Raw genomic sequence first — 25,780 nt, 5'->3', positions numbered from 1 at the left:
ACAAAGCAGATATATACAGATGTATGGAATGATGGAGTGATATCGTATTTTTACAGATTGAAGTAGAAATTAACTGTAATATGAAGCGGGGTGTGGGATTGTCGCTGACTGTTTGAGTGTGTGTGTGTGTATGTGAGAGTGTGTGTGTGTGCGTGCGTGCGTGCGTGCGTGCAAGCGTGCGTGTGTGTGTGGCGGGGGAGAGGGTGTGTGGTAGTGGCTGGACCTGGCACTGTCAATTAATTTTCTTGCCACTTCTACCCACGCTCCAGACAGAGAAGGAGACTCTCCAACACGGCAGCCGCCTGCAGTAGCCAGGTTGACGGTTGGATTGTTCTTCGAGTGGCAAAGCCGGGTACTGTCCTGATCTGATGCCAGGGGACACCAAGCAGAGGGCACGGATAATAATAGGAAGTCGAACGACTGTGTGATATGGATGCAGACGAGACATGATATATCTCTATTATACCCCTTGAGAATATTTCTGACATAATCATTATAACAACTTTTTGGTGATACCATTGTAAGATCAAGATCAGTCCAATAAGGAAATTTCACTTTTAAAATGAATTCATTAAAATCATTTTCCAATCACGTCTGATTGCCCATCAGTAATTAACTCAATGTCTTGGAAGGCAATGTCAAATGTCAAGGTCAGGTTGAAGGTAATGCACTCGTGAAATGACTAGTAACTAGAATCATTCAGGATATTTAAGCAGATTTTTATATTTGTAACACAGCCTTATTTTGCCAAAAGTAATGTTCTCGCATGTTAGTTTAGCGTCAAAAATGCTAGTGTATGGTCAGTCAGCAGAGGTAACAACATGGTTTACAATGCACGAAAGGTCAAGTTAATTCATGAAAAATCGTTTTCCGATATCTGCCCCCATGATATTGCTGCAATATTGCAAAAAGCGGCTTAAAACCATACTCACTCTCTCACTCATGAAGAATCGTAGATTTTACAACTGTCAAATTACACTAAAACTGCATTTTTTGCAACTGTCAATAGGAAGGTCGCGTCGAAGGTCATTCTATCCTTAGATGACGTATAAACAATTTCATTCAGGACGTATTGATAGTATGCTATATTTCTAACAAGTAATCTTCTCGCATGTGCTTGGATGGCATTGAAGGTCGAAGTCACTCAGAAGATGGGAGATGTCCCGAAAAGCGTGAATTGAGTAAAACTCTTAACACACATATGTCATTAAACCGGAAGTGCTTACAAATGTGTTTTTTTAATACAACTAAATTTTAAAGGCATAGGACTTTCTGTGTCAAAGTTGTACTGAATTGGACCTGTACGAGATCCACTGTCACCCTTTTGTGGTAAGGTCGAAATGGTTAATGATGTGAACATGTTTCACATGTTTCTGATGTGAACGTTTTTGAGCATTGAAGTTGGGATGTGGCATGTAATGCAAAAAAAGTCTTCTAGTTATTTATACGGTCATGTTTTGAACAATAAATAATTACATTGAATACCGGGTTATAGATAATTGCTGACAGCCTGAAGTATTCCCAAATAATTTTCACCTACTTGTCAAGAAGTATTCAATGATTCTGTATATCAGCTGTCAGATATGAGTTCCAATTACATCTAACTAAAATGTATTGGATCTGAATTGGACACCATAAATATGAAAATGCAAAAACACCACGAAAAGTAGCAAAGGGGTGATTTAAGAATAAGCTATTGAGTTCTTCGGACTGACGTCACAGTTTTACACACCATCAGAGGGTCAGAAAGGTCGCGAGATAACACTCATTGCACTAGACTTGCAACAACTGCGTTACTCTGCTCTGAGCTCGTGATACAGATTAATATAAATGTTCACATAGTGTATAGCAATGGTAATTGGGAAATACCAATATAAGTTTGTGCTGTTGCGAAAACCTTTGACTTGTGGAAAGAGTTTTATTTGTTTGTGGTTTTCAAGTCATGGCAATAAGAAAAAGTCATGGTAACTATACATGCTCTGAATGACACTTGAGACTAGAGCCGGTTTCATCCACCACATGCTGGACGGCAGAAGTGAAGACAAGACAGCCTTCTTGTCTTATGACAAGCTCATCATAGGTGATGAAATTTTTGTTTTAGAGAGCAATGGGGGATTACAACGGGTGGGAAGTAAACGAGGTAAAACCTCATTGACCCGTAGCAGACTCTGTCAGCATTCTCCTGGTACAGAATCATAAGCTTTTCTGTAGTCTATCCAACACATTGAGAGGTTACGGTCGTAAGTTTAAGCCTCTTTGAGAATCGTTTTCTGAACAAGTAGTTGATCCTTACAACCCCACTAGCCCTTTCTCGCTCCTTTCTGCTTCATGTAAATAATGTCATAGGAAGCGCAGTATGATGACACAAGATCTGTAATACACCCTGTAAATATTTTGTACTCTGTATCCAAGATGCGTGTGCCTGTGACGACACTTTTGGCCATGAATATTCTGGACTGAGATTGTGACTAGGCTACTTCCATTGGCTTTGTGCCAAATGTGACATGATAAATATATCTCTTTGACGCAAGTCATAGCAGAGTGCTGCAAAATTGGTAAACTCGAGGAAGGAATGGAGAGTTACGAGGATATTCCCCTACTTAAAACTCATCTCTACTTTTACACTTTGACAAAATATTCTGTAGTTGAAAATATTTGAAAAATTCAAATGCTGCTTCAAGATAATGTACAGTTGACAAGCAACTCTCCATTCCTGAAAAATAATGGAGCGTTCAAACAATAGAATGGCGTCACAGATGTGTTTTAATGTGCTAGTACGTGGGGATATGTGGTTGGCAAGCTGGTGGCAAGGGTTCTCGACACCAGTGGTGGTTGGATATGTAGAACAGTAATTGGAACACCGATAAGTGCTGGTGGCTGATGCACTGGGTTCATTTAACCCCTAAGCCTCCATACACTGATGACACACAAGCAAAGCGTTTCCTTATACTGGTTGTAAATGTTAGGGCTGGCTGACCAAAGCTTAGGCCAGCTGGACATAGTGGGAATACATTATCCTGGCTCTATCATTATCTCGAATGTGGCATTGTAGATGACACTGTCATTTGAACTTTGATCTCACATGAGGTAATGGTGATCTTATTTTCTGCCTCTGTATGACAGACTGACTTCATTCATAATATGTTTCGCAAAACCTATCATAAAACAGAGGGAGTGTGTGATCCAAATCTTGAGTATTAGGAATATATTGAACAAACCCCATGATGTCTTTTCACGACAGAAAATCAAGAAACACTCGGAATGACTTGGTTGTCACGTGTTGAAATTCGATCTATTCTTTACAAAAGTAATTCTTGCCATGAAGTTCAATGCAGGATCAGGATAGACGGAGATGTAGTAACTGCTAGCAGTGTTCCTAGACAAACATAGTTTACATGACCCCTATAAATATACGATTACATCAAGGACTTGAGGCGTAATCGCCAATATAGTTCAATGATACCAACTGTCGTCACGTGCAAAAGAGATCATGCGACTGATGGACCAGTTTTGTCCAATCAAAGGGAGGTGTACACCGTCACCTCATGAAGCATGCATCTGATAACACTACACGATAACTATATGTGCATGATATAAGGCCTTCTCATTACACGTAAACAACGATCTAGTTCATAAGGTACATTATTGTTAAATGTATGCTATACATTGTAAATACTTATTCATGTCACCTGAGATGGCATCTAAAGCAAAAGAGTGTGTGAGTGAGTTTACACCGCTTTTAGCAATATTCCAGCGATATCACGGCGGGGGACACCTGCATGGGCTTCACACATTGTACCCATAAAGCAAAAGAAGAATTAGACGTTGAACCAAGGGCACGGTTTATTATCATTGATTTTGGATCAACCTTTCTGTCACTGAAAGTTGAACACGTGTGCCAGAGGTTAAGCACTAACTAACTCGGATTATAGGATTTTCTTTGAAAACTATCAAAAAATAATACCACGCCATGGTATGTCTGTTTTGTTGTTTGACGTTTCATTCAGAATGTATTCCACCTACAAGATGGTAAATAACTAATGTAAATAATCGAATGTCTACTGGATCATCCAATAATAGACATTATGAAATCGATCTATGCAACTGGAATATGATGACATAAATCAACGAACTTAATCAATCGATCCCGTCAGGCGCCTCGTATGAAAGCGTAAGTTGCTGAAGACACTTCTTACCCGGATGTTCATGGGGGAGATCATAGGAGGCCTGAGCGAGCGACTTGGGAATTTAGTGACATTGTGTAAAAATATGATAAATTATTGTGACACCAGTAATAGATGGGTAAAGTATCGATATGCCAATGACCTTCATCAGGATTTGGAACGAATGACGAGCAGAACCTGACATCAACCACTACTACATCACTGATGAAGTAACATCCATTGTGATAATGGGAGACACATGTATAATTAAAATGATTTTCTATTTATAATTGTGTCGCAGTTACCTGTAAAGTATACAAGTTTACACACTTGTGATCCACACAGAAACATCTTTCACCAACAAGATTAACCAGCTTTAAATAGGAGAAACATTTGACTGACTATTACATAACCTAGAAGGTCTGTACATGTGTCGATGTACATTATAAGATACGTACGTACAAACGAATTCAAAGTACTCAAAATATTTTTGATATTAAATCTAAACTGTAAAAGTACGAAAGAAACTTGACACCTGTCAAAATGTGTTTTTTAAAGCAAAAATCACATTTAAACTAGCTGAGTTTTAGCAATACAAAATATTGTGAGCAAACATGACATAAACTTATCACGGTTTCACCTGAACTCTGAAAAAGCGTTTTTGGCCATTTACAAGTGCGGTATGTGCATGCTCACTATAAAAGCCGATCGACCGTGTTTAATAGGCTTATTGTAGTGAAAAAAACACAAAAACAATGCCGAAATCAACCACAGTACATTGAGAGAGAGCCATCGGTACAATGTATATCACAGGCGGGGGCAGCAACGAATCATATGGCTCAAACAAACGGGTCCAACAAATTGGTTGGACATCTGACAGTCCCGGAAGAAGAAGATCAAGGGTCACAACCCCCCAAGAAGACCAGTGCTCCCGGACAATTCACCAACATAATAGGTTCCACACGGTGGCGTCATCATCAGCGACAGAGTTGGGTCATCGCATAAGCAGGATCACAGTGATTAGACGACACGTTTACGTTAAGCAGGGAACATGGCCTTCGAGCCATTCCATGGGAGAGCGTTGACACCGCAACATCGCATCAATAGACAACATCGAGCGAGAACTGTGTGACGTTAACACCGATGTGGCTTGGTTTGCCAATGTTTGGCGATGAGCATCGATTCAATTTGTTTCATACCGATGGTAGAGTCAGGGTAGATCAGTGGAAGGATGAACGGCAACCCAAGCATGTGTCCAGGAAGTTCATCCGTTTGGAGGTGGTAGAATAATGGTATGTGGTCAACTAAAGACTCCCTTATTCAACATTCATTGTTATTTGATTGCCAGCATACAGGGGTGCTTTTCTCCTTTTTGTTTACTAGGTTGGGTGGTAGCGGGGATATTCCTGTACGCGCATGCAGACAAACTCTTTATCGTTACCCAATGTATGCCAAAATGCAGAGTTCAAAATCAAGTTATTAGAGACAACAATGTATTCATGCTTGGGAATTACCAGGCTTTTCCCCAGAAATGTTAAGGAGACAACCATTGTTTCGTTCGTACGATTATGAATACACACATTCGGCAAAGGAATGTTGCTTAACAGTTAAAAACCTAAAATATCAAAACCCTCTGAACCATTAGTATTGTTGATATTTATTATTTACCGTAATGCATAAACTCTCCACTCTTGATTTAATGCAGTTTTCGTGATAACATTGGGAATGCGTCGTCTTTACCGTGTAGAACGCCAAAAGGCTACTGGCATGCTTCACATCTATAATAGCTCAGCGAGAGGTAGCCAATATGTTTGTGTTTTGTGGACCCACAATGCTAGTGATCGTCCCAGAACAGGGCACCCGGATTGATTAACAAAACAACAGGTTTTAAGAAATCGAACCCAACAGCCTAAATCAAATTAATGTTTACTTGCGCCAGGCCACCAGAGTACAAGCTTCTGACCAGACGAATCATTTCCATACTTGCCGACCACACGTTGAACCAGCTTTGTACGCCACATTCTGGCCAGACGCCAAAGGTATTTAGATCGTAGAAACTGGGGGAACCTCCGATGGTCTCATGTAATTAGTCCAGATTCACTTTGGACTTTCTGAATAAGCGGGGACATGTCTGTAGGCGTCTTAATGACCGTCAATGTAAGGCAGCATAATCGTTTTGGGGTAGGGTCTGTAATGATATGGGACCGGATCGCTATGACTGCCAGAACTCTACTGCATATTGTGCATTGAAGGTTCATAGGACAGGTATACCGGGACAACCGGAAGCCAATGGGTGTGCCCTTTTGAGCTCCATGCTGGTCCACGTTTTTCCTTTCAAGTCGATAACGCTCACTGTGCACTTATCGTAACTGTCTAACCCCAGCAGCAACACATAACCAGAATGCAATAAGCAGCAATGAGTCTTGACCTTTTGCCGGTTAGCGAACGTCTAGGACATGATCGGGAGACGTATACGCCGACGTCAAAGGCCACCCGCTACTGACAGTTGAACTGGTCAGGCGTTGCAAGAAGACTCCCTCAAAGTGTCATTTGGATATTGATTCAGACCATAACACGCCGTATATAGGAATGGTTGACCAATCTTGTCGGCATGACTAATTTTATTGATCAAGTCATCTCAAACGTTCATTTTTGTCACCTTTCTTGATTGTTTTCACCGTTTCAATATGCCACCCCCTCACCCCTGTCAACATATTCTGCTGAGTGTCCTGTTACACCTTCCTATACCCATTGCCATCCATCGGTGCCTCTTTCTATTTCTGAAATCATTGTTTTATTGTCAAATATACCCTACTTTTTACAATATATAAAGAGTATATTTCAGGTATATCAAGTTGTGTATGAAGTGACTATATTTCAGGTATGTCAATTCGTGTCAAATTTATATAGGAGCAAAGCCCGACTTGTTTTAGAGAGATAATTACTGTTTTCAATACGTAGCTCCCGTCTATATGAAGTCAATAATTACCGGGGTTAGCGTCACATTTCTAATGTAATTCGGTGCGCTTGAGTGTATGTAGAATAACAACACTAAAGTGTGTTACTGTTTGAGTGGCTAGCCTATCACAGATGCAAAGCGAAAGTAGGAATGATCTGAAGTTACGCAGCACGGATATTATGCCTCTGCAGGATATTAACATTAAGAATTGTACCCCGTTTGACAACCTGATAGTATATTGACATACACATTGACGTTTCAGTTCTGAATATCGAAGAGTTACCTGTGCAAAGGGGGCGAGGCTGGAGACGAGACTCAACGCACCTACCTGGACAGGTAACGTTCTTCACAGTGATATGCAGGTCACCTCTGGGTGATAACGCGGAGGTGCTATCTCACTACAACTGTGTTAATACTGAAGTATATTTATTTTTAAAACTATGCTTGTCGCACACAGTGTCCTATATTTCTGATGCCCGTAGATGATTGTGACAAGATAAAGTGACACAATAATTTAAAAAATTTATTAATAGGTTTGTGAAAGTTTGTGTTCATGGTTATTCCATTAAAAACATAACCCATACATTGTATCGATGTACGGAGTTTAAAAAGTAGTTCATGTCAGTTCACATTATTTCATATTTAAAGGATCGTGATGCTAATGTTTTGGGGTCGGTTAACGATAACACTAACCATTGTTTGATAAACACCATTTCCTAACCCAGCCGACATTTCGACTACAATGTAGACATGGTTTATTGCAAGCACAAGTAGAGAATTGGCGTCGCATTCCACCTCAAGTAATTGACCTCGGATATACTCCGCGTGCCGTGAGTGAGAGCCTGTTCTGAACCCCACACAGCTTATTGATATTTGTGACAACCATGCCACCATGACAGACCCTACCGTCATGATTGTGGAGCACTTCATATGTTCATGCCAATGAATTAATTGGCAATTACAGTTATAAATCAAAACAGTGAGATGTGAATCTTGAGTTAATGAGCGGCCATTGACCAGTGTTCACCAGACCCCTGAACACAAGGTCGGCCCGTCTTAATTAGTGTTCGGTTGCTGGACTTTTATGGCATGAACCATTCCATGAGGGTCCAGTCTAGCCATTGTGGCTACCCAACAGTAGAACAGTAGTGAGTTTAGAAGCGAGTTTATTGCTAGGGGAATATCCGAGTTGACACGATTTTCGCGGGTTGGTAAATCCTCGTCATTAATGAAGTGTTTGTTTGTGGATTGCGAACATATTCGTTTTAAGTTTTGCCCACGTGAGTCATTCAGGGTGACTTCAAATATAACGTTTTTCGTTCGCCAAATTTATGCTTTAGATAGTACAATTATTATAGAACAGTCATCAGTGCTTATGTCTTATTATTTCACGTAGGAATATGTCCAATTTTCACACTCCCAACTTTCTGTTTGGTATTTTGTAGGATTATGAAGAGAAAGTTTTGTGTGGGCATTTATCACTAATTCTAAGAGGATATTGGAAATGAATATGAACAGCCATTTTGTCTCACTGTTGATAGAACTTTAGATCTTCACAATCACCGAGTGTGACCATGTAGACAGAATCCAATTATGGTTTGTGATTTTTACATTTGCCCAATGACCATGGTGAGTATTGTTGGGGATACCAAAGGTGACAGTTTCAGAGGAAATTGGTTGTGAGAACTTATACCATTTGGATAGGATTTTAATCCTTTCTTTCTCTGTGGGTAATCCTTTCACGTTCCAGGTCATGACAATGGTTATGCGCAAGGCTCGGAATCGCGAAAAGATCACTGGAGGTGTTGATGGAGGCTGGACATGCAGCATACAGTATTTCCAGTGTAGGCTGGCACCTTGTTTTTGTTTCACTCGGTCTTTAAAACCTTGACCATTCACAGGTGCATTTGTCTATTTACAATGAAGTTGTTTAGCGTGCCCAGTATTTCTATACTATCTCACTGATTACTTGTTAATTGGCCACTGCAAATGCCTAAATTATGTAAATTTCAGTGAACTGAGTTTATTCACATGTTAGCATTCAAAGGTTGTGATGGATACTTGTATAATCCTCAGTTGAGTTTACTCACTAACGACTGTAAGCGTTTTGGCATGACTTCTGTATAACTTGTATAACTGCTAAAAGCGGCGTAAAACCATGCTCACTCACAGTAACTGTTAATCCTCTGCATTGTGCTGGCAAACTGGGGAAAGACCTGTGACGATCAAACTTAGTTGGAATCCTTGTTTATCTGTGACATCTTCCAACTGGTGACATTTTAGTAAACTTCAAAAGTGATGATGAATTTTAATATTCATATTATTATAGTTTTTCAAATTGTAAATAAAACTTTGATAAAATTGTGCTACACTCTCTGGGAAAATGCATTGTCTGTGGGTAAGTTTATATGTCACGTCACATCAGCATTTTTTTCAGTTATATTGCGGCGAAATAATTGCAAGTTTGCAACAATAGATGAATAAGTTGATACATTTGGACCGCAGTTACCGATTAACAACTTAAGACATAGAGACAGGTCGTCGATATTATAACAAACGTTATGATCCTGTTAAGACGATTGACAGTTAGAATGTTGGAGTAAATGACCATTGATTGTAGGATCAATCGCTTGAGACATGTTTAAACTCACTTTAAGGCACACGACAAGTCAACACCTGCCGCCCTGATTATGTTCTTATGTTTGACAGCAACTATGCCCGTGGATTTCAGAGAAAGATATGATTTTTACCTTGATGTTATTGCAATGAGCGAAAATGTCTTCAAAGTCCACAGTTTGTAAAATAGTACAAAAATAAGAGTGTTAAAAATCAACGTTTTCTTTTATTGAACACAATATTTGAACAGTATTGCTGTAAATAATCTAGTCTGCTGCCTATGTAACTGAAACATATTTATGTATGATCTTCTGATCCACGTCTTATGACCTGTATTATTCCTGCTGACGCTATCATAATGTTCAATTTCAGTCTGGCACTCCAAGCGTGAATAATCATTACACATGTGTTGATAAACCACACTGACGCATATACAATTTTGTAGATATGAAACATTCTAGCTATTCTATTTTATTCTAGAATGTTACCCTATGACTTATGTGATCTGCAGGTTCAGCCATTTCCAATTTCCTCCACTAGTTATTGAAAACGTTCAGGAAAATATTTCCTTTCTCCCTTAATCCCATCTGTCATGCATGTAACACATATACTTAGTGAGAGCTTTATATAAATCCATACAATAAACTAATGTTCATTAATTATGATATTGATGGGTGTAGGGAACAGTCATTGAACAGTATTGACAAATACTCTAAAATATATGACTAGTAAACCATTAATGTACGTTGAAGAATATAAATTGTAAATGCCACAATGATGTATCTAGGATCAAGTAGAAGATATATGGACAGCAGCGCTGGGAATTTATTCAACAAGCCCGTGAAAACAACACTGCTTTAGCTCAATGTTTACCACTCCTGGCGGCCATTATGCAACGCCATCTTAAACACAACCCCGCGCTCACGTCTACAGGTCTTTTCCTGATGTACGGTAATTAGTAGAACACCCTCCCTCAAGTGTATCCTCCATGATATAACCTACTCTCATTAATTAAATGCTGCCCTTTCGAAGCGTCACGACTATGGAGCTGAGACAAAGAGACCCAATCATCATAAAGTAATTAGGGTCCAATAAATACAATGCTCCACCAAACCTCATAAACATGATCACTGAAAGTCGCACTACAGACGTTTAATGTCAAATCACAAAAAAGCATTTGAATAGCAATAACATATAACAGGATCATGTATTCTCTTAACACCATCGCAAGACATCATGCAGATGCCACAACAGTTCTCATATTTTCCAAAAAAATCAGCAAGTACATATAATAAAATGTGTATTTACATTTTTCCTCAAGAAATCCAAAGGTCATCTCCTTGTTACCACCTCCAGGTTCATCTAAATATGGGTCCTCCTTTGGTCACTCTAATGAGTGTGACACGCGTTGCACACGAGTGACGAACGGGCTGCACATCCGTGTTCAACGCGTTGCACACGGGTATCACACGCGTGGCGGACGGGTTCCACACGAGTGACCAACGGGGTGCACACGGGTTGCGTAACGCGTTGCCCATGCGTGTAAGGGGAATGAACATCTAGGCAGTAGTGTAGGTATCATTTTTCAATAAGCACCACCTCCGTACATGTAGGTCGTGATAAGTGCCTCGATCCAAAGAATAGTTGATCGGTGGTTTGATACCCTGGCTGCATCATGGAATCTGTTGTTACCCCGCCTAACAACATTAAGGGAAAAAACGCACTGACAGCCTTGGAGTCAGTATAATCGCCTGGAACTATATAATCATCATACGCCGGGACAATTTCGAGCACCCACAGGCACAGTGCATGCACGTCGATATGACATAAATAATTTTTAACGCGATGGCATGTCACGTATCACATATTAAACTCATACACAAATGTAATAACAGAGCTGAAGCGAAATAGTTGTTATATTTCTGCAACTGATGATGTGGTAATCATGTGAGGATCCGATATACAGTTTACCCTAATGATCTTATGTAAGGTGGTCTCGTTTTGGATCCTGGTGGTCAAGAACCTAGTGTTTATAGATAGAGTCGTCTATTTTTTTATTTTTATTATCCAACTTTTTTTGTCGTACAGAATTTCACACATATTAATGTTCATACAGCGATTCTTAAAACAACAACAGAATCATACATCATGGGGGCATATGAACTCAGATAATTCAGTATTTGAGTTGATATGGTTACAAAAATAGTTGATGGCAACTGGACCAAAGCTTCACGAGCAGTTACAGTTAGAGTAAGCTATCGCTTTAGTTATAAAGTAGTAATAATTATTTACATTCTTGCAATTAAATTGATCAATTAGAGGATCTAAAGTACAATTCCAATCTCCACAAATGATTAAAAATTCAGCCTCGGATTCGTTTAAAATATCTGCAATCTGTTCATAAAATTCGGGGTTATCTTCATTTGGGCCATACAGATTTATGAGTAGGTATGTCTTATTTTCAATTTCAATATATAGGGCCTTGTAATTCCTAAAGTCCTTACCTGAATATTCTTTACAAACTTTAAATTCAAAGTTATTATTAAAAAGAATTGCAGTTCCACGAGCGTTTGATTTATATGAGGTAACATAACATTCTGAATAGCCCCATTGTTGTTTGATGAATTGTTCTTGTTGTTTCGTAAAATGCAAATCTTGTAAACAATAAATGGATGTTTTTTTTTCTTTTTGAGAAAGGAAAAGACTTGTTTTGGCTTTAGGTTGTCGCCAATACCCCTACAGTTCATAGACATAATTCTTACTCTTTAAGACCCCATTACGATGACAAATGGGATAGATATACATGATCAATTTTGAAATGCTGACTTTTGTATGCCTTCCAGAATTTGTTATTTTCATGTTGTACATATTACGACAGTGGAATTTTATAACAACTGAAGAAACAAAGAAACACCAAGAATAAGATGGACTCATAAGAAGCCTTAATTTCAAATACTAGTACACCAACCCGTACCAGCAAAGTATACAAGAGTGAATTTCTCTTTGTATAAATACATAATTTAAATTAGACATCTTTAACATGCCTTTATGAAATCCCTTATCACCGCATTTAGAAAATAAATGTCTATATATAGAGTTTCGTCCAACTGCAAGGATTATTTTTTCTGTCCATGCATAATTTATGGAACGTCATACACTAAACTGAGGTAAATGTAATGATAAATAAAACCAAAACATATCTTTCTTAAGGGGAAAGAGAAAAGGAAGCAATCAATGTTCCATTGTCATTGAACAACAAGAATGACAGCCGGGGATGCCAGTATACAAATATAAACGAGAGCAATTGTTTGTTTACCTTGTACAGGTCTTATCGCTACTACATAACTTAAAGTGTTGAAGTGTGTTACACCAAATTGAGACAAAAGAGTAGAAGGAAACATATACACTTAAAGGTTTCTTTATATGGTATGGTTAAACTCCATGTGAAACAAAGGAAATATAATGAGTGAACAGAAGCAAAAAGAAGTAGTTTGGCCCTACACAGATTTTACCTGCTCTTACGTAATGAAATCAATGGAATGGAATGTTCACATACGCGGGACAAATAGAACGATAATGGATTTTGTTTCAGATAACATCAAGAATCCCTGTAGACAAAATCAAATCCACCCACTGATAGAAAGTCTAACATCAACCATCCAGTATTGCTAAACATATGCGACATTGCAACAAAGACCTGATGTGTGCCACGCAATCAATCAGTTGTTCCCAGTCTCAATGTCATTCAATGGTCACTCATGGAGTGTCTGTGGAACACGTGGCTGACGTCGAAGGCGCCGATTCATCTCATCCCACATGTGCTCGATTGGTCAGAGATCAGGGGAGCGAGCCGACCAGGGGATGACATTCATGTTGTTTTGTTGAAGAGAGTCCTGAACAAGTCGAGCAATATGAGGCCGGGTGTTGTCATGTTGAAAGGTAATGCCTGGGCCATGACGACGATAAACCGGTAGAACAACAGCGCCGATAATCTCGTCGCGGTGGTGCTGTCCATTGAGATTTCCCTCTACCACTATCAAACGGATCCTCTGTCTTGCTGTAATTGCTGTCTTGCTGTGATTGACGTAACGTTCACCTCGACGTCGGTACAACTCGAATCCGTCAATCGCTGTGGCTGAAACGAGACCCGGCAGTGAATAGGACTTGTTCTCACTGCATTACCGTCCAGCGTAGACACTGTCTGCACCACTGTAGACGTGCTTGGCGGTGGTTTCCTGTCAAAATGGGACGGCTGGCGGGTCTCCTGGCGACAATTCGAGGCGACGACGTACGGTTTGTGAAGATATTCGTCGAAGGCCAGGGATGCTTCTTGCAGTCACTGTTGCTGGCTGGAATCGATTTCGTAGATGTGTTGTTCGAGCCCAGTTGTCTTGTCGATTATTGGTTACGCGTGGCCTGCCTCTCCGAGGATGATCTCTGACATTCGTCTGTGGACGTAAAATTATCTTGCAACATCACGTTGACTCGATCCTGCTTCAAGCATATCAATGGCTTGCAGACGCTCATTTTCGGACAGGCGTGGCATTTCGTAATGTTGAATAATTGCGTGATTTTGTTGTTTTTCTGAGTGGTTGTACATGTTGTCAGCATGATGCTAAACATTGCATATGGAATCCCGTTAAGGCACATGTTTTTATGTCCATTCTTGGGTAGTGAAATGCATGATCCTTGCCTAAAAGTTAACTTTTGCATGGAATGCATGCTTTTCAGTAGCAGTTGCGTTTTTGTGACTTGATTCAATACATGTACTTCAACACTGAAAACCAAACTTTAATTGTTTAAAAAATACACTAAAATATTGGTGTCACAGGAACTTTTGTTTATTTGCTTATATTTGAGCTCTGCCACTGCTGCAATTGGGTTTCCACTGCCTGATATACCTCATGTGCAGACCTGATTTTTTCCTGACATATGATTCGATGACAACTTGAAGTAGGCATCAAAGAGATTGTGCACATGATAACTTGAGTATTTATTATTGTTTTTGTTGTTTAACGCTCCACACAGCATAACTCCGGGGAAGTGTCAGGAGAGCGACCTTTGCGTATCTTTAGTCCAAATTCGAGGGAAAAGAAGGTCGCTCTGGTCATGCTGTTGAACCTTGCACTCGTTTTGACCGATGTTAGTGAGTTTGTGAGTTGGGTTTAACGCCCTTTTTAACATTATTCCTGTTATATCACGGCGTGTCAGCTTAATGTGGGAGGAAAGCCCGAAGTGATGCAGTTCCCAGACGTTTACCACTTCGGTGAAACCCACGAGCACGGGTATGGTGCTGACAAACCTAGAAACATAATCGGGGCGAACCTGGATTCGAACCCACAATCATAGGTTTCTGGCGTGTCCAAGGGACGCAACTCTGCACAGCGAATCGCGGCGCCTGAGACGACCGGGCCACCCGTTCCCCCTTGACCGATGTTATCTGAGAGGGGAACAATATAACAGAGGAAAGCTTTTGGCGAATGGCATATATTTGAAGGCGTATACAAGTTTGTTCTAAACGGATAGCAGATCAGCAGTCTCATCGGCAAGCTCTACAAGTGTCAGTTCGTACATTTGAAATCTGGCCTCACTGTTGCGGTTTCTCCTCTTCCTTGGGGCCCCCAGCCGCCTGCATCAAACGGAATGCACATGTAGTGTTGTGTTGGTTTCTGTTCTATCTCCAGGTTACGAACTCGTTCAGAAACCGGTGTACCTTACTTGTGCTTTTCGTCTGTGTCAGCTTCTCATAGTTTTGTAGTATTGTAAGAATTAATATACCATGTTTTTATCACATTTCAAACCAAATTGTGTTCCTACTATAACTACAGACATTTAACCAAACTTTGGGTATATTGTCTCTTTTTGGAGAAGATTGTTGATAACCAATGAAGGTCAAGGTCACGAGAAACTTGACAAAATGTGGGATACTTCATTTAAGTTCACTCTTAGTTCACTTTTACACTGGTCATGGTCATTCACACTTTGAAGGACTTGCAAACAGTATAATTCTGGCTGTATTTACAGTATGCTACAGTAACGTACAACACATGCTTCCAATTCGTAGTCAGTGGATTTGGTTTTCATATTCAAGTAAGTTATATCAGGCCAGAGACGCCAGAAATGGGCTTCACACACTTTACTCGTTGTTCGCTTTAGCCACTGGTACTCGAGCTCGTTCGGTTTGTAGTGCTTATTATAACTTTGTTTAAGAGCATCTAGGTACATGTGACTTTCTGTTTCAAAGTTGTAATATTGTAGGCACATTTTCCAGAATGAAAGTTATGTAATTTAAACGGACGTGCTTAATAGTGTATGTATAGGCCTACAACTTAGTTCTATTGCATTAGACAACATTAATTATCCAAGATCTATATATACACAAAGAAACAAGCAAAGGACACCTGGAACTAAGTTATACTGAAATATCCCCATTCGTAACTACTGCAGGTTTCGTGTTCAATATGTCAAGAATGGGGTTCTGTCAATCTCAATTCTATCGCTAAACAAAGATCTGAGGACATCCCAGTACGGGTCACGTCAGAACGACCCTTCGCGAACTTTGACCGACCACTGAAACGACTAACAAGAAGTCGACATCAGCCAATTAGAAAGCAGCTTTCTCGAGCTTTACGTCATTCGTTTCAACCCGTAATGACCCGTAATGGGATGTCCTCAGATCTTTGTTTAGCAATTGCGAGAACTAAGATCTGATTTTAATGAGATTCGGGGTTCCTTCGAAATAATAGGACAGTACAATGGCAACTGTAACGTCACATCGCAGTACGACATGCACGTGCAGCATTCCACCCATTCATTTTAAAATTAACATTGCAATATATGTACACCGCAATTGTGGGTATTTAACGTCACCATCTTGCATTGTTGAAGCATTGTCTGTGAATATGGCACGAAAAAGATTATCAGAGGCGCAAAGATGGCGCATTGTTGGTGTGCATTCGACAAGCATGACCAACTAAAGCATAGGACGTCAATAAGGATATCATTATACCATAATCATTAGACTGATACGATCACACGGCCACACCAATGCCGTACAGGATCTTCTACGCCCAGGAAGACCTCGCATGGCGTCAAGGCGTGAAGTCATAGCCCTGCTTCAGCTTATACGTCGTCAACCATTTGCAACATCCTCTGTTCTGAAACGCCAATGGTTACTCAATAGACGGATGTCCACCAGAACATTGAGGAATCGACTGAAATCGGCAGGTATGAAGTCCAGAAGGGTCATCAAGCGTCCCTTCCTTGCCGATCATCATCGGAAAATTCGTTTAATATGGTGTTTGGCCCGGAGAGCTTGGAATCTGAGGCCTTGACGAAGAGTCCATTGGTCCAATGGAAGGAGTTTCCTTCCCCACGTCACACATGGCCGATTAAGGGTTTAGAGGGATACAATATGGCCTACACACCCAGGAACGTAAAACCTACGACCCCGTATGGTGGAGGTTCCGTTATGGTTTGAGGTTGCCTGTGACGCGTAGAGTGGATCCAAGGAACTCTCAATGATGATCGGTACATTCGTAACGTCCTGCAATCATTTGTTGTACATAATTTCGACAACAACCCACTCGTCATCGATATCACCCGACCACATTTCCGGAGCAGTAATGTCTTTTCTCCAGAATGCCGATGTGGCAACACCTGCACTTAACCACAAAAGCATATTTAGGACATTTTGGGGCGTCGAGTACAGGCACTGGACCTACCGGTACATGCTCTGGCCCGATGGGAGGCAGCTTTTCATTGGGGAATGGCTGCAGTTGCCTCTTCAACAGAGCAGACGACATACTCGAGGGAGGAGACGAAGGCTGTAAGCTGTTATTCGGGCACATTGTGGGTTTCCCGCTATCAATGATTTGTGTCATGAATGTAATCTTGAACTGAAAATGACATTTTTCATCATGAATCATGATGTGGAATTGATGTGTGCCTCTGAATTGATGTGAGAATAATGATTAAAATTTGAAAACAGGATAATTTTTTTATGTTTACTTATAGTCAGAGGTGTCTTTATGAAACAACATTCGTTTTTTCCGAGCTTATTGCTATTGGGGTTTAAATGCCAACGCTCGTACAACCAGTCATTGTTATATATACAGGGGGTTTTCAACTATTTTATTTGTGTATAGTTAGATATTGAGATGTATGTTGTTTGTTGAACATCTGTTTATAATCACAAACTGGATATCTCAATCTTCAGGGTGAATGTGAGAGAATCAACGTTTTGAAAAGTAGATCAGTTATATCAAAGTGTGCCCTCTTAATTCTGAGACTTATGCACGTTAATTGACAAAGAGGTTTATCCCTTTAAAATGATCGGGATTATTGCATCCACTGACCAAGGATGATAACCAAAAAGCACATTGGTTCGAACCCACGGACTCATTTTGGTTGTGGTGGCGTCAACCACTTGTTCTTGTTGCTTCAATTGAAAACAAATTGTTTCCCCGTCCCTGCGATACTCATGCCTCTTCAAGGCCTACAACAATCACTGTTTTTTAATTAATCTGTAAATTTATTATTCGAACATTAATCCTTTTGGTTTCACCTAGCCAAGATCTCTTGGTGCATGGCATTCTTCTTTCCATTTCTCTACATCTGTCTGTGTGTCCCACAGAGTACCTGGGTTATTAAGTCGATAACAAAGTTCACAAAATGCCATTTGCTTCCCATGATGTGACCCGAAAACCCTGTACTGTTCCTTCCTCATGAGTATGTCCATGTAAGCAGACGTGTTAGACATAAGACTCTTGAGATGCCAGCCCAGAGACTCCGGGTTGGAAAAATCAGCTGCATTGATGTACGTCCCATTGGGTACTAGGTGTTTGTAGTCGGCCCCTCCCCGGACTATCGGGACGCAGGGCACGTTGAATGTCTTGTACAGCTTCTCCGTGATGTAGTCTTTACACAAGGAGTTCTCAAACGACAAATAAAACATGTAGGTATGGTTTAGCATGTTTAAGCATTCTGGACTAGATTTTAGACATTCCTCAGGCCCACAACGTCCAAATACGTCAACGTCAATGATTTTCTTTAGCCTTTCGACATATGCCATTCGTCTTGAAACTGTTTTACAATGGCTAACAAACCAAGCAACTGCCTTCGTCTTGCGTTGCACGATATTCAGAAGATCATGATACGAGGGGAGTTTCAGAGTCGGTAAAAACATCCCCACGGGCGCGAAGAGGTCGGAATCTGTTCTGTATGTCATAGTCCAATTAAATACTCTTCTCCATTTCAGTGTGTGCATTGTGGTCATTGTGTGTGCAAGGTTAGCAGGACTCTCCCAAGCGAATATTATCCACACTTGTCCCGGGGTGCGGGTTGGGGGTGTCGGGGTTATCGATCTGCCATTGAAGAGCACTGCGTCTGCCTCTGCAATCATTGAGCGATTCTCTGACAACAAACAGTTGCTGTATTTGCATAGCTTCATCTTACCTTTAAGTGATGAGCGCAACCAGTCAGGACAATTATCAAATACAATAAGCTTTGTTCCATTTACAGGGTAATTTGTCAAGGACTTGTATTTGAATGGGAGATCCATATTGACCCCACCTATTGGATTCCAGTACTTTGTAATGGCTTCATTGAAGACAAGCTGAGATGACGCATGTTGTAAGATTGTGTAGGGGTTACTCTTAACCCTGTCTGATCCTGATGTCAATTTCCCAATCAAGGTATCCTCCCACGTGTCTGCCTTCAGAGATGAAAATTGACGCACTCCTTCATCAAGGGGAGAAACAAAACCGCGACTTCCGGTATATGATGGCAACGCGAAAAGGTACATGAAGCATGCCACGCAGGCCCCAATTAGGATAATTAAGACTTTTCGATCTTGCATCTGAAAATGTACGAAAATGGTATCAATGAAATATGGTAAAGTTCCACTGAATATAGTATTTAATAGTTAATATTCATTAAGCATGTGGTATATGGATGCTGTTTAAAAGAAGCAGGTAACTGTACACATATTTATTGCATGTTATTTCTGAACTGGTTAATCCTTAAATGATGTAGCTGGTATGGCCATCAAGACTACATGACGTTATTACAGTAATGCTATCTATTCTATTTGCATTCCTTCCCCGTGAAGACCCGGTTAGTATTGGTCTTCAGCAACTCATGCTTGTCATATAGCTGAAATATTTTTACAGGTGTTAGTGATTGGTACCACCGGTAGGTCAGGATATGCTTGTCTTAAGAAGCGACTAATGGGATCGGGTGGTCAGGCTCGCCGACTTGGTTGATGCATGTCATCGTATCCCAAAGGCGTGGATCGATGCTCATAATGTAAATCAATGAATTGTCTGGTCCAGACTGGTACAGACCGTCGTCATACAGCTTGAATATTGCTTTGTGCGGCGTTGAAAAACAAACAATTACAATCTGAACAACGTTAATTCTGGACAGAGTTAATAGAGAATTTGCATATATTCTATCGCGACTGTTTCTGTTTCGAAGTTATGAATAATATGTATGGTATGAGGCAGTGCTTCGCCATCAAGGTCGACATTTTTGGGGCAGTGTGTTTGCTGTTGTGCCAGTCAATAATGTTTAAGTTGATTAAATAGCATTACATAGAAATATTCAATATTTTGAAAAGAAAATATATAAAATCAAAATCATTTCTCATGCAAGATAACAGCGAAAATATTATCGTCTTTGTGTTTGCTTTTTTAATTGATCATAATCATTGGTAATAATCACCACATACATTAGCCTACAAAATATATGTGTGTTTCGCAAACGGGCTGCGACACGGATGCGAAAACGACGTACATACAGCTGTATTTGTTGGAACGGTTAGCCAGAAAGAAGACGGGATAATTACGTTCGCGAGTTCTGGTGATACATGCTCGCTGTCTCACAGTCCCCTTCCGCCCAGCCCTTACTGTAATGCTATAGTTCTCAATTAAGCAAGTTTAGCATGTCCCAATGTCTGAATCTCCCCTCTCACTGGGGCTCCCATAGGCGAAATATTTTAATAACGCCACAAATTAGTTGAATTAAGTTAAAATGTGTTGAATCATGTGTCATAATTTGTGGCGTTATTAAAATATTTCGCCCATGGGCGAGAATATTTTCCTTTTCTCAAAACTCATGTTTTTCTTTAACAAATACATAGAGGTTTGTCTACAAGCTTTATGACACATGATTCAACACATTTTAAGTGAATTCAACTAATTTATGGCGTTATTAAAAAAAAATTCGCCTATTCCTTTTCTCAAAACTATTTTCCTTTGCTCAAAACTCATGGTTCTCTTTAACAAATACATAGAAGTTTGTCTACAAGCATCATGCGACAATGTCGAAACCTTCGAGAGGGACACGAATCTACATTCGGCTTGCCCAGGAATGGGACGAGATGGTCACAAATGCAGGCAATACAGACGAATTTCATTATATATTTCATTGTCATGAGGCTTTTAGAAAACAAAGAATAACACATATCGATAATAAATACCTAACTGCCCAAACATTTCGAATCTAAAACGCCTGTATTGTACTCCAAAATGTAAATACTTAAAGCAACTTGGTAGGTTCCTGGCAGTTGTAAATGCAGAGTTAACTAAATAGTCATATATGCAGAATACAATTTGATGTCGCATTAACTGAACGTGTATTCACTGATTCACATTCTGTATATCATATGTTATGCTATTGCTCATGTACCACCGATGCTGGTTAAAAGAGAAATAATAAATGAATTCGTACCATGAAGTTAACTGCCCTCAACAAACCAGCAGTTCTCCAACCGACCCATCCGTGCGAAGCCTGTCCTCACAATGAGCCATATGTTCATGGCAAGCTCATATATTTGCCATGATAATCAGTATTATTTACCATCTGTTCTAATAACCTCTACCTATTTCCTCTAGTCGGGTAAAATCATAAACAGGGATGTTATTCCGTTAATATTGTAACATATTAATGTTTCTAGATAGAAATTTATTTCGCATTTGAACACAATCTAATGAAATGTAAAGTCAAATGAGAAATGTTTTCTTTATATTCTCAAGGATCCTAAGGATACATGTTGAGTTTGGGGGAATTGTGCCTTGGGTGATCGCCATTTTGGGTCGGTGGTCGTGTTGCGTGATGTCATAGCATCGTCGAACACGTATGTAACATCGCGTGATCATTCCCTAAGCATGTGTGTGTGACGTCATACAACATATTCTACTTGTGACGTAGCTAAACCTGGTATATCTCCCCACCACACCCCACCCCACCCCCAACTCCCTCCTCTCTCTTTAAGTCTTTAAGAATACCTTAAAAAGTGCATACATTGAAAATATTTTATTACAATTGAAATAAAATATATACAAATAACACTTCAAAGCTGCCAAGAAATCTGGCATATATACATACAATCACCACATAATAGGGAGGTGCGCTTCTAGACGCCCGAAACAGTTCCGTTATTCTTACCAGAAGGTGATTGTGTACTCTCCGCCTCCTCCTCAATGTTGAGAGGTGAGTCTGCGTCTTCAAACGAGAGATGGCTAAAAGGGCTGAAACCCCCTGCAGCTGGAGTCCTAGCCGTCACTACCCAATGAGCACCATCCGCAGGGCAGTTTTCATAAGCATCGGTGGATAGTCGTGACATGGGAGCCATTTTGATCAAGTTGTGAAGGGAGGATAGGATTACTCTTACTGTTGCTTTGTCTTGCAAATAATAATGTCATGAGATAACAAGTTCAATTCTCTATTAGTAATGGGTTTATTAAATGTATGTTATTTGTCTTAAGTTGGTAATTTTGAAGCCTTTGTAAATATTTCAATCATATTAAATGATATTATTTAGATTCCATATGTAACAGAGACCATAACATATTTATGGTCTCTCCATATATATGAGGACATTTTGCTGGCCAAACTGTTATAAAGCTTCCACGTATATATGACAATAAGCTACCAGGAAAGGTTCAATGAGTTTCCCAGTTATTGCTGATGGAGAATTTGTAATACCGAGTATTACATATGGTATTTTGTCCTTTAAAAAATGAGAAAAAGAATAAGGTGGTGGGTGAATCAAAGGAACATTAAAGAAATCTTTTTCAACAATTTCTACTCGAATATTTCTGTATGTAATTAGTTTCTTTTATTTTTTAAGTAATAATTAGTTTGTCTATCTCAAATCCCACATCTGCTATGCCTGGATACAGTTACAGGTACCACCAACATTAAAATAAATAGTTGCTTTTATCATCATGTACACAATAATCAAATTGAGTGATTTGAATAATTGTTACTACTAAAATCTATCATTATAGTGATAATAATATTTACAAAAAATGACTTTGGGACTTGAGAATACAAACAAAAATACACGCATCAGTTACCAGAGGGCTGTGAGGTATTGGGACTTAGAAATCCCTTGAATAGTACACATGTAATTGTACCCCCTTTAACTCTGACATGTTGAGTATTCATTGTTTGATGTTTAATGACACACTTAGTAATATTCAAAATAAATAATATTATTTTATTAATGTACATACCCTCCAAGATATATATTGTGAACATCATCGCCCATTGTACAATGTCATGAGGGTAATCTCCTAGACATTTTCCTCCTGTGTATGAAAAGAAATATGTCTCTTGAAAAATAGCATAACACAAACATCCTAGAAACTTGAATTATTACATTTGTATCCCCACCAATGAGTGGCATAACATCTTTAACATACATAAATTAGAGAAAAAAAATAATTTTCATTTAGCTTTTACTATTTTGTAGGAAAACACTGTGTTCAGAAGTGGCCAAGATAACTATTTCACAGGAATTTACTGTTATTAAACATGTCACCACCTCACGAAGGTTATGACATGATAGACAATCAAATAATACATTTGGGAGTGATATCATGGCTAGAAATTAAACATGGCAATGGGCAGTAATTACAGATAATATGCAACACGACCATTTTTATAGGAATTGCATTTTTTCATTAGCGATCTGCATAAAAAGAAGAAATTGTATTCCACTTTAGTTCCGCATTACCGCTGATGAGCAGAGAAACATATTTAAATACGAGAAAACATTGACTCACTATTAGATCACCTGGGAGGTCTGCAGATGTTTCGGAGTAAAATATATGATACATACAAAAGAGTTCAGCGTACACAAAGTCAATCGATATTGAATCTAAACTGAAGAACAAAAGAAACGTTACACCTATTTCGCAGCAAAGATCAAATTAAAACTATGCTGGGTTTCAGCAATAAAGAAATATTCTGAGCAAACATGACATTAACGTTTCGCAAAAAATAACCTGAGCCCGGTCTACTTCGATTTGGGTGAAAGTCATGAAAAAAGCATGGTTCGCCATTTACATGTGTCGTTTGTGCAGCACTATAAAAACCGATGGATCGAGTTTAATGGTATTTTTGTAGTGAAAGAACACCAAAATAATGCCGAAATGAGGGAGAGTCATTGGTATGTCACAGTTTTGTGCAACAAACAGCCCTGTCGCTCAAACTCTCAAACCACAGCTGCATCACATCAATCGACAACGCCAAGTGACAACTGTGCAACTTCGACATCGACATGGCTTGGCTCGGCTTATGTTCGGTGATGAGAGTAGATGAAAACTGTTTTATGCCGATGGTAGAGTCAGGGTAGATCGAAGGAAGGATGAACGGCAAGCCCAAGCATGTGTCCAGGAATTTCATCCGTTTGGAGGCGGTGGCATAATGGTATAGGGAGGCATTTGTGGCCAACAAGAAACTCCGTAATTCGGAAATCAACGCTATTTGAATGCTAGCATTCAGGGGTGCATTTCTTCATTTTGTTTACTACGATAGGTGGTAGCAGGAATATTCATGCATTCAAACTCTTTGTCTTTACCCAATGTATGCCAAATTGCAGGGTTCAAGATCTAAGTTATTAGAGGCAACAATGTATTCGTGCTTGGGAATTACCAGGTTTTTGAAGAAATACATCTCACCCCAGAAATGTGAAGGATGCACGCATTCAACAAAGGAATGTTGCTTAAATGTTGAAAACTAAGAATGTCAAAGCCCTCTGAACCATCAGTATTGTTGATATTTATTATCTACCTTAATGCATAAACTCTCCACACTTGATTTAATGCAGTATTCGTGATAACATTCGGAATGTGTCATCTTAACCCACAGAACGCCAAAGGGCAACTGACATGCTTCAAATCTATAATAGCTCAGGGAGAGGTAGCCAATATGTTTGTGTTTTGTAGACACACAATGCTAGTGATCGTCCCCAAACAGGGCGCCCGGATCGATTAACAAAACAACATGTTTTAAGAAATCGAACCCAACAGCCTAAATTAAATTAATGTTTGCTTGCGCCAGGCCACCAGAGTACAAGCTTCTGACCAGACGAATCATTTCCATACTTGCCGACCACACGTTGTACCAGCTTTGCACGCCACATTCTGGCCATACGCCAAAGGTATTTAGATCGTAGAAACTTGGGGAACCTCCGATGGTCTCATGTAATTAGTCCAGATTCACTTTGGACTTTCTGAATAGGCGTGGACAGGTCTGTAGGCGTCTTAATGAACGTCCATGTAAGGCAGCATAACCTTTTGAGGGTAGGGTCTGTAAAGATATGGGGCCGGATCACTATGACTGCCAAAACTCTTCTGCATATTGTGCATTGAAGGTTCACAGGACAGTAATACCGGGACAACCAGAAGCCAATAGGTGTGCCCTTTTGAGCTCCATGCTGTTCCACGTCTTTCCTTTAAAGTCGATAACGCTCACTGTGCACTTATCGTAACTGTCTAACCCCAGCAGCAAAACATCACCAGAATGCAATCAGCAGCAATGAGTCTTGACCTTTTCCCGGTTAGCGAACGTCTAGGACATGATCGGGAGACGTATACGCCGACGTCAAAGGCAACCCGCTACGCGGTTGAACTGGTCCAGGCGTTGCAAGAAGACTCCCTCAAAGTGTCATTTGGATATTGATTCAGACCATAACACGCCGTATATAGGAATGGTTGACCAATCTTGTCGGCATGACTAATTTTATTGA

At 39.8% G+C, this 25,780-nt stretch overlaps 2 protein-coding genes across 2 annotated transcripts in view; both read right to left on the bottom strand.

Annotated features, from left to right (window-relative positions):
- Nucleotides 1-7,456, bottom strand: part of LOC124123178 — a 38,858-nt gene extending 31,402 nt beyond the window's left edge. The window contains exon 1 of the mRNA XM_048390894.1: nt 7,406-7,456. The gene's annotated coding sequence lies outside the window, so the exon portion shown is untranslated. The remainder of the gene's footprint in view (nt 1-7,405) is intronic.
- Nucleotides 7,457-18,299: 10,843 nt separating this feature from the next.
- On the bottom strand, nt 18,300-22,528 carry LOC124123176 (alpha-(1,3)-fucosyltransferase C-like). The gene is made up of 2 exons (XM_048391341.1): nt 22,189-22,528; nt 18,300-19,597 (listed from the first exon to the last, which is right to left on the bottom strand). The coding sequence occupies exon 2, from the start codon at nt 19,595-19,597 to the stop codon at nt 18,305-18,307; it is 1,293 nt and encodes a 430-aa protein (XP_048247298.1). The 5' UTR covers nt 22,189-22,528; the 3' UTR covers nt 18,300-18,304.
- Nucleotides 22,529-25,780: the final 3,252 nt, after the last annotated feature.

The sequence above is a fragment of the Haliotis rufescens genome, unplaced genomic scaffold (assembly GCF_023055435.1).
Source record: "Haliotis rufescens isolate VD_foot unplaced genomic scaffold, xgHalRufe1.0.p SCAF_9, whole genome shotgun sequence".
NCBI lineage: Eukaryota > Metazoa > Mollusca > Gastropoda > Lepetellida > Haliotidae > Haliotis > Haliotis rufescens.
This window is presented reverse-complemented; position numbering and strand designations above follow the sequence as displayed.

Excerpts from the sequence above, each read along its gene's own strand:
- LOC124123176 (XM_048391341.1), bottom strand. The coding sequence starts at position 19,597 with ATGCAAGATCGAAAAGTCTTAATTATCCTAATTGGGGCCTGCGTGGCA.